The sequence below is a fragment of the Alosa sapidissima genome, chromosome 5, assembly GCF_018492685.1.
Source record: "Alosa sapidissima isolate fAloSap1 chromosome 5, fAloSap1.pri, whole genome shotgun sequence".
Lineage (NCBI taxonomy): Eukaryota > Metazoa > Chordata > Actinopteri > Clupeiformes > Clupeidae > Alosa > Alosa sapidissima.
Genome location: NC_055961.1, coordinates 28,864,683 through 28,872,914, shown reverse-complemented (window position 1 = coordinate 28,872,914; position 8,232 = coordinate 28,864,683). Strand labels below are relative to the sequence as shown.

Below are 8,232 nucleotides of genomic sequence, written 5' to 3'. Positions count from 1 at the left end.
TGTGTGTGTGTGTGTGTGTGTGTGTGAGGGCTGCAAGATTGTGGGTGAATGTGGATGTGCAATATAGCATGCATTTTACTTCTGAAGTGTGCATGATTGCATGTGTTTTATGCCTGCAAGGGTTGTGTGTGTGTGTGTGTGTGTGTGTGTGTGTGTGTGTGTGGAGTGTATGTGCATTTTAACTAATGAGGTTTGTCTGTGTAGAACATGGGGTGCAGAATCCTCTCAAGTGTTCATATCGACTTTACACACAAACTCCTTTAATGATGATGCTGTTTAAATTGCTCCATTGATTTTAATGCAGCAATTACATCTTTAGTGTATGAGAGTCAATATGGTGGAGAGAAATACAAATGGATGAGAGTGAGCAGGCTATATTCCAGTGATTTTTCTATGCGACTTAAGTGCTTGGGATCTGTGAACCACCACATTTCTCCAAAACATATTCAATCAATATCACTGGGAAAATCTTTTTAAGCCGTGATATATTGCTTACACTTACATACATTGAAAGCAAACACATGGTACCCCCCACCTCACAGTACACACCACACCATGCCGTTTGCGAGGCTGCATCGTTCCGACCCCCACCACGGCAGAAAAGTCCTTCGGACACGATTCAATCTTGCCATCGATTTGCACCTTCCTTTTTTTCCTGCCTTCATATATATATATATATATATATATATATATATAAATGAGTGTCTTCGGCCTCATCCTTTCAGAGCACTTTGAAGCTGCTATCGGAGAGTGCTGAGAGTTGTGAGACGTGGCTTATGGGCAGATTGTTTTATTACATGGGCTGTGGAGGTTTGGAGGGGGGAGCATGGCTAGCTGACAGTGTTTAATTGGAGGGAGCACTGAAAGGCAGCCGTCCCTGCCGCTGGTTTTATTTCTAATTGCCAACAGCACAGCGCTTAACGAAGCGAGCACAGAGAAAGAGCGTGGGTGAAGGGAAAGTGAGGCCAGGTTTCCATGGCAACAGCAGATCAACAGCGGCAGTTGCCGAAGGGGTAGTTTCATCTTGAAGGAGGGAGAAAAAGAAAGTGGGGGTTATGGGCGCGCGTGCACACACACAAACACACACGCGCGCACACACACACACACACACACACACACACACACACACAGCGTAGTATGTTACTGCATACTGATGCAAAGTAACAAATGACCCCACAAAACTGCCATTAAAACTCATTAACTTTTTTTTACTCTCAGTGGAATTTTTCATTTTCTTCCTTTATTGTTATTATGATTATTATGATTATGAATATTATTATCATTATTGTTATTATTAATAATAATAATGGTAGTAGTATTAGTATCATTAGTAGAGATAGTAGTAAAATAATAGCAATGCTGGAATAGTTTGTAATAGCTGTAACACTAATATAATTATTATTTTTGTCAGTAGTGTGAGTATCGTCATTAACACATTGCCTGTTTGACTGTTTATGTGAATGTGCCTAAATAGCTAAACGGCAGTGGTTGCTCACAGCATCACTCTAGCCACCACTGTGCCTTAGCCACACACTAATGGGACCGTGCCTGTTTCTGTAAACCCCTATCTCCATTATGCACCCCTCCACATCTCTGGCTGTTGAGCCCTTACTGAAATCCAGCTCATCAATCTGTCAGCTTCCCAGAGCCTTGTGGTCTGAGATGGAGCTGCGTCTCGCAGGAGCATTAATGCCTTTTGCGTCATCGCCTAGTAGCCCTGCTATCGAGCACGCTGCAGTTTCCCCTCCATCCAGAGGGGGTCAGTTTGGACCTCCATAAATTCCAATGCCACACGCCTGGCAAATCCCAGGCTGCAGTACGCCTCCGTTTTTTGGGCTACGTTTCAAACATTTCAGCCAACCATCTATCACAGAGGCCCTATATTTATTTATTTATTATTTATGATGTTATATCCCTGACAATGTGTTTCCCATTTATAATGCCGATTTTATTGCTGTTATTCATCTCTTGGTCTCGGATTTCTTTTCATCTCTGTGAGTTCGAACATTCTCATACTATGTGAATTACTCCCTGGGAAGCATCAGTGCCAAATGAAATCCACACTGATTTATTGTCTTTCATCTCTGTGGCATCATCTTTACCGTAGGGTGTTTATAGCACTGTAGAGGATTGCCTGGGCCCTAGGTCTGCACCTTCTGTCAGCTACGCTTTTCTTCACCCGCGACGTGCACGACTGATGCAAGCATGTAGATGCCGTTAAAAAACAAACAGACTGTTCCGGAGAACTACATCAGCAGATGTGGTGGCAAAACGGAAGTCCCTGGCTTTGCCATATGACACTAGCTTCTTGCAAATCTTTGGGCATTCTGCCCTTTGACATTATTAAACCCCCAGTAGGTTTAAATCACTTAAGTTCCATTTTTGAAAAAAAGAAAAAAAAAGAACTTGTAATATGCTGCATTCATTCCAACTAAATGACAAGTTGAGCACTTTCATTATGCAGTCCTTCAGAAATCACTCACTTGCCACAAATACTTTTTTTGTTTCCAGAGCTCATTTTATTACAAATTCTTTCTTCTTTTTAAGGAGGACTTATTACAAGGGTTCGTTTTTTTTTTCTTCCTCAACATGCGAAAAACAGAACAAAACAGAACACGTGGGAATCAAACAAACAGGTAGGATCCGACAATCCACTGTTCACAATTAACATAAAATCCAATAAGCCCTCGGGAGGAGTGGGGAGCCAGTGATTGACGACAGTGCAGGCATAAGACGGCCACATTCACACTGACTCTGCAAAGATCAATCCAACCAAGGCAAGATGTGCACATTTCAATAAAACACTTTTACATTTTTTATATGCCATCGGCTTTTTGTCATAAGATTTTAAAAAGCTTCACTTGCATGTACATAAAACTGTACAAAAAAACATGGCATCACAAGCAGTTTTTTATCCTATATAAATATAACCAACAATTAGGATTATGAGTGCGTACACTCCTGCGAAGACATACTTCAAGGCAGCTGTCTTGATTTCAGGTGAACTGTGACGAAAATGGATTGTGCAGTGACGTTCAATTCGTTTGGGGGGAAGGGGGAGGCGAAAGAGGGGTGGGAGGGGTGGTGAGGGTGAATAGGTGGGGTGGGAGTCGGGGGTGGTGGGGGTCTCTTGGAGAAAGGAGGGGGGGGGGGGGGGGGTCTGTAATGGGAACCAGCACTAACATCTCAGCAAGAACAGTAAACAATTTCTACCAATTATTCTTTGGAATTCATGCTAAACTCACTGCCTGCCTGACAGTGCACACGGGGGACATGGAAATCTATGTACAGTACACCTCCAGAAGATGCTTCGCCACAAATAGCTTTTGCTTCTGTTTTTCCCTTCAAGGAACCCCACTCTGGTAGCCAGATAAAGGGAAAAAAACTAAATGCGATCAGATCACATCCTCAAACTAGAGACAGCACAAAGTCAAAAGAGAAAATACACTATTCGAATAAACAACAGCATCAGGTGACTCATTATAGATCACTCTGTCCTTCAGATGCCTTCAGGCATCACGTGTGATTGAGGCGCAAGTTGGATTTCATCCCAAAGTGAAATCCCAGATGTTTAGGCATGACTTCCAACATGTGGATGGAAAATGAAAGGCTCGGGCTGGAATATGAATCGAAATCAAAGTGAACTGATGATTTATGAAACTGGCCAAAGCCATTCGGATTGGGATGGAGGCGAATGACAATGAGTCATGCCTCTTGACCCAAGACATGGCCACTGAGCTTCAGCTCGAATTGAAAACTGGGCAAATTAGGCTTGACTGTTCCAAAATAAGTTTGGAAATAAATGATTCCGACATCAGCTGAGTGAGTTGAGGGGGAGTATTAAGTTGGGTCACGATCTTCTGCAGCCTGCTGGTTCAGGTCACTGATCTTCAGGAGAACTTGCCGGCCTCGCGTTATGTGGGTGTCAATCCTCTGTGAACTGGCCTGAGACTGAACATGGAGGGTTAATTACCAAAGTATCATGACTCCGGCTGGATTTCTTTTTACTATCTCAGTCACTAAATGGCTTTGAAAACGGTATAATGTGCTTTATGTCCTCCAGGCAGGATAATCACTTGCCTTATTTAATCACGGCCCTGTCCAGTAATTTCCATATGCCTCGGCTTTAATTATTCGCCCGCGCGGTGCCGTGGGCAGCACGATGAGGTGAGCTTTAAATGATTGTGGTGGTTTTGCTGATGGACCGGGATTATCCCGGCGCTCTGTGTGCTCGCTCGAGGGGTGGCTGCCGCTCGCGAGTGCCCCCCACGCTGGATTCATCACTCACTCTAATTAAGAAAACGTCCACCCAGGGCCTCCCAAGCATCAGACGCCAGCCAAGCAACCCCCCCCCCCCCCCAAACCTGCGGACCTTTCACAGCTGAATAAGTATGCACTGGGGGCTGATACGTAAGGTACATCCGGGGGAGAGAGAGCGGAGTTAGTGATGCTGAGAAGGATACACACTTGACTGCTGCTTGCTATGCGGAGGAAAGAGCTAGCATGATATGATAGCACACACATAGTCACCTACCAACACCACCCCACCCCCCCCTTTCACGTGTGCACTGGAATACATAAGCCTTAGAAAACACATAAGGAGCCCATCATATGGGGGAGGATTGAAACAAACCATATTTATTTCATTGTGTTTCATTGTGTTATAATGGCATTGAGAGAGGCTCTGTTTCCTGATCCTAATTGCACAACTAGTCACGATACACTGGAGCACCAGCCCACAAAGACGTCCTCTAAGTCCTATTGAATAACCAGGGGTACAGTGAGAGCTACAACCACTGAACAGGTCAAAACGTCCTCGCCATGCTGCTTACTTAGATGGGTGACCTCCTGACTGTCTCTAAAGGAAATACACAATGGTGAAGAGAACTGTGATGCGTTTCTTTAAAAATCATCAATGCACTCTATATGCAAAAATATATTACGATCTTGTATTGTTGTTGTATTTTTTTTTTCGTTTTCTGTTCAAATTTTTATATTTTCTGATTACCTTTCATGCAGACTTATGACATGCCAATGAAACCGAGCGAGGTTATTTGTTTGAATTTTTCAACATGGTCACAAAAGTACATATTTTTAAGGCAGTTATTCATTTGTCCTATTTAACAAAAAAAGGCATGTTCTTTTTTCCCTCAAGACAACAAGTCCAACCATTGTGTCTTCCCTTTTCACATGATTCAAAGTAAAAGAGAAGTCGATGATTTTCCACACATCGCTGTTCACCATGCTCACAGCAGATCTGGACAGGCCGAGGTAGAGTCTGTGAAACAGTCCGTCGAGCTTGTGTCCTTTCAGATCTGAGCGAGATGGAGAGAGGGACAGAAACAGAGAAAGAGACGGAGGAGAAAAAACAAGAGTGTTCCATGGCCCCTTGGATTTTCCACAATTGGCTCACTGGCGTCGGGCTTAGCCAGGAGACGTGTTTACATTGCAACACTTAAATCACTCTAGCGGAGATGTGCCATACTGCCATGGCCACTCCTGACTGCAGAGCAGCCTGCAGAGGCGATTAAATCTGCCGCCCAGTGTCCATGTGGAGGGAGAGGAAAAAGACTGATAGGGAGTGATAGAGAGAGTGAGGGAGAGAGACAGAGATAGAGGAAGGGAGAGAGAGAGAGAGAGAGAGAGAGAGAGAGAGAGAGAGAGAGGTCACAGTGTTTCAGCTGAAGTGCCAAACACCCACATTCTGCGGCGAGGAAAAAGAAAAAAAACCGAACAGGTCTGTCCACAGGAAAACAGAGATGAGTGAGCATCAAGTCACCAAGCACCTCTGTCAGCAGGGTCAGCCAATGAGATTTCATCAGAAAAGCCATCTTGAGTCACCCGCCCTGACCACGGCTAAAGGTCCTACTATCACCATAAAGAGCGGGCACAAAGAAAATAAAATATTGTTAGAAAAAGAGAGAAAGAGAGCGGAAGGAATGCTCAGGCCTTTGATGTTTTGTTTTTTTCTTTTTCTCTCTCCTCAGTTTGACCCTGACGTAAATATACTCTATGTACAACTTACAAATATATTTACAGCACTGGTCTACAAACAACACCTCATCTGATGTGATGAACGACAAAGAGAGAGAGAGAGAGAGAGCATTTATCTTCCTTGATGCGTCACGGCACATTGTCCTTATAGCGTCTCTAACATCTTGCTATGGCACTACAGAATTCACCACACCACTGCCAGAAAACATTCCACTGGGCTAGTGAAGCTACAGCAGAACAGGCTAAAATGTTGGTAAAACGTTTTTTTTTTGTCCTTTTTGTGTACTTTTTGATAATATTGATTTGACACGTTTTATTCACCATAATTATTAACCCAATAAAGAAACAGAATACTCCAATAAATAAATAAATAAATTCATTAATCAATACATACATAAATAAAGACCAGAAATGAATAAATAAATAAAAAAGAAATCATGTACATGAGGACACGTTGGTCCGGTGATTCAGAGCCAACTCGTACTGCTTTAGCTGAAAAGCCATAGCAATAGTTTGTGTTTTTGATGATTAGCTGATGATGTTGTTATTGTTGTTGTTGGCTTAAAGAGAGCTCGTTTCCCCTCTGTGTATTTGGAGGGGGCGCCCCTGGCGGCCGTATCCGTTTAAAATCACGACTGAGAAACGGGTGGAGCTGTTGTTGTTGTTGTTGTTGCTGTTACTGCTGCTGCGTTCTCACAGGTAGATTTCCCGCTTGGAGGTGTGGCTGGAAGGCGGGCTGGTGGGCGGGTAATCGCTGGCCACGCTCAGCGGCACCTCCTCCAAGGGGCAGTCCTGGCTGGGGGCATGGCCGCCGACGCCGACGCCGCTGGAGTAGGCACTGCGGGAGGGCGGGATGCGGGGCCTGGGCTCCTCCACGCCCCCGCCTCCGCCCCCACCACTGGCCAGCCGGGCGCTGCCGTTGGCCAGGCGCCCCAGACTCCCCCTCTCCTGGTAAGGCACAAAGGTGGAGAGCTTCGGTGGGTTGCGTGTCTTGCGGATGGGCGAGGGCTGTCCGGGCATCCAGCAGGCGTCCGAGTGGCCGAGCTCGCTGCACTCCTGGGTGCAGTTGCCCGTCATAGCCACGTCTGGCAGAGAGCGGATGTCTGTCAAAGAGACAAGAATGATAATAATAAAAAAAAACATTTACTTCATTTGAGATGACACTGGACATACATGAAGACATCTTATACATCGACTGACTGCAGAGACAAGACATGTTTTTTATCCTGTCCTTCTTTCCATCAGTGAACACTTCCGTGTTCTTGTTACGAGTGATTCACTTTTTGCTTCCTTTTGCGGCGCACTGGAGTGAAAAAAGGGTTATCACAAGCGACACTTGTTACAGTGCACTATGCAGTGGTTGCTATGAGCTGTAGTGGTTGTGAAGAGATGTGTAGTGGTTGCTATGCGCTGTACAGTGGTTGCTAGGGGCTGATTAAAGTATGGTATGCTCTGTGTAGTGGCTCCTACGACCTGACAGTGTTTGATAAGTGTTGGCTGGTACTTTCCCTTTGTGGTTCCTAGGTCTTGAATAATGATGCCATTAGAAACAGTTGCTAGGTGCTATGGTTGCTAGGTGTGGGGCGGTGGTTTATAGCCACTGATAAAATGTTGTTTTGTACTGGAAATTCGACAAAGTCATTTTGGTACTTTGTGCTACTTGCTGTGTCCTATTTAAATGGCACACAGCACACACACACACACACACACACAGATAAATAATATTTTTTGACTTACACACACACAAGCATAGGGATGAACTGCAACTGGCATGTGTGCATTGCCACACAAAGTTACAACTAATACACACAGACCACTCACCCAACACACACACACACATACTGATACAGTCTCACTACTGTGTGGTATTAAATGGGATCCATCACCCTTAAGGCAAATCCAATGTTATGGGTTATTGATTGGCAGGTCTGAAATTAGTGTATGTCCCCGATTGCCATCCATTATTCCATTCCTCACTCTGCAATTAATTAAATCGGGCCAAAACCCAGTGACCTCATTTCTGCACCCAGATCCACAGACCCCCTCACACACTCTCACTGTTGCTGCTGCTGCTTCCTCTCACTATTTCATGCACAATGTTTAGGGCTCTTGCCTTACAAAGTTGCCAGACAGAGCCGCTGCCTGACAGCCTCCTATTTCTCAACCTTTCCACATATTATGGTATTTGCATGATGTTATGAATGCTCACGTATAGTATGTGTAGGGGGAAATGGCAAC

The 8,232-nt window shown here is 44.7% G+C and overlaps 1 protein-coding gene across 1 annotated transcript in view; it reads right to left on the bottom strand.

The window, feature by feature from the left end:
- Nucleotides 1-4,952: 4,952 nt before the first annotated feature.
- Nucleotides 4,953-8,232, bottom strand: part of pcdh1a (protocadherin 1a) — a 67,368-nt gene continuing 64,088 nt past the window's right edge. Inside the window, exon 5 of the mRNA XM_042093678.1 lies at nucleotides 4,953-7,097. Within this exon, the coding sequence (XP_041949612.1) occupies nucleotides 6,688-7,097 (410 nt within the window). The 3' untranslated portion in view covers nucleotides 4,953-6,687. The remainder of the gene's footprint in view (nucleotides 7,098-8,232) is intronic.